The sequence below is a fragment of the Trichoplax adhaerens genome, genomic scaffold (assembly GCF_000150275.1).
Source record: "Trichoplax adhaerens TRIADscaffold_8 genomic scaffold, whole genome shotgun sequence".
Classification (NCBI taxonomy): domain Eukaryota; kingdom Metazoa; phylum Placozoa; class Uniplacotomia; order Trichoplacea; family Trichoplacidae; genus Trichoplax; species Trichoplax adhaerens.
In genome coordinates, this window is record NW_002060950.1 from 2,572,646 (window position 1) to 2,574,468 (window position 1,823).

General features: G+C 37.7%; 1 protein-coding gene across 1 annotated transcript; it reads right to left on the reverse strand.

Moving 5' to 3' along the window:
• Positions 1-493: 493 nt before the first annotated feature.
• Positions 494-1,401, reverse strand: TRIADDRAFT_7686 (uncharacterized protein; the record flags this gene model as incomplete). The annotated part of the gene is made up of 3 exons (XM_002114799.1): positions 494-604; positions 736-911; positions 1,296-1,401. Coding segments are annotated over 3 exons (393 nt in total), but the record flags the coding sequence as incomplete, so codon positions are not given.
• Between the last annotated feature and the right edge of the window lie 422 nt (positions 1,402-1,823).

The following is a 1,823-nucleotide window of genomic DNA, read 5'->3' on the forward strand; positions in this document are numbered from 1 at the left end:
CTTACTTCAAGTCTATAAAAATCGAGGCTATTGAAGGATGTATCTTCAATTCTCAAGTAAAATGATGGTACCAATCCAACATAGGCATTATTCGCGTTGCACACCTTCTCAAAGTGATCGTTTTCGAAGTCGTAGACAGAATTGGAATGCTGCCCATATTATCAATTGTCTTGTGTTAAACCATCACGGAGATTTAAAATAATCATAACCATTTATAAATGTTGACTGCAAAAGTCATCCAACGTCTTCATTACATTTACTTTTTTGCATGTTAAAATTATATATTATATAACAGATAATCTGTTTATACATGAGTGGAGCAATTACGTGATATACTTTTTACAATGATTATTCCATACATTTACAAAATGGGGATACAAATTGAATCGACATAGCTGTACTGGAATCCGCAGCAAGGTGACAACTATGTTCCACAACATTACCTAAATAATAAAACTCCTTATATCGTGTATCTAAATCATACTGTTGTTGGTAAACTTAAAATACTATTCCGACATTCATCATAATTTTCCTGGTAATCTTGATTAGGCTTCACCAATACCACGCTAGTTGGGCGTTTAGTCATGCTGGATAAGCCCAAATCCTATCAAGAGAGGAACAAGCAGCTCTCAGTCACTATCCATATAATTTGCTATTAACACAACGCATCCTGTTTATTACTACAAAGGAGTATCATTCAGGTCACCAACGTAGCAACACAAGAGAACAACTTACTATCTTGGCGGGTATGTATACATAAGGTAAACCTTTCTCTTCACATAAAATCGGAACATGAGCGATCACATCGATAGGGGATATATCTCCAGCTATAACAACAAAGCCTTTTTCCTCTTTCCTTAGAGCTTTAACCACCTCTTTCACTCCACGTCTGAGATGTTTAGTCTTAGCACCTAAATTAAAGTAAATTGCACCGTGAATACATTGCAAAAAGTATGCAGGTTTACGCCAGCTTTAACAAACGACACATGATATCAGTGACTAAGGATGGTACAGAAATGACTTTATAGCTTAGAATTTGTCGCAATTAACATACTATCGAAACAGCCACTATATGACAGGACATGTCCAATCATGCACTCTATAATTCACGTTGATACAAGAGCACGGGCAGAGTAATGGATCCAAGATATTTTATTATAAGGAGTAAAATACCCCTATACGAGTGTATAGGCACAAAATTGAATATTGATCTCCAATCTGTTCTAATTTTAGTCTAACACTATCTATCGTAAGATACTGTAGCCGATTGGAAAAGTGAAGAGAAATGCCTTTACCTTTCTTGACAGTCTTGTAAAGTTTTTTCGTTAACTTTTTATCGGCCAACGGCTTTGCAATGACATTCACCTGGCTAACGAGAACCTCGTATTCAGGCCTATCGCTGATATCAGTATTTATCGTACTATCATCTTTCGTTTTAGCTTTGTCTTCCTTGGCTGATTTCTTTGATTTCCCCATAATTAGGCTTTCTCTCTTAAACTGTGGAGGAGATTTCTGATGCTCTAGGCCTCCAGCCTCAAGGTTAACCTGCTGCTGAAATTGTGCAGTACTGAGCGCTTGTACGTACAGTCCCGTATCTACAGTACTTTGTAGCGTTGAGTACAGTACTGGACTGTACAGAACGCAATACTGAACCATCGATGATAGACGACTACAATGAGTACGCGACTGAAGCGGTATTGCGTTCAATATAGTGCTAAAACACTAGTTTATGTCAATAGAGAAAGCCGTTGAATCGCTTTCACGATTTACGCCCCGTACAGTACTTTTGTAGCCAGCGTACAGAAGTTTTCCCACGTGCAACA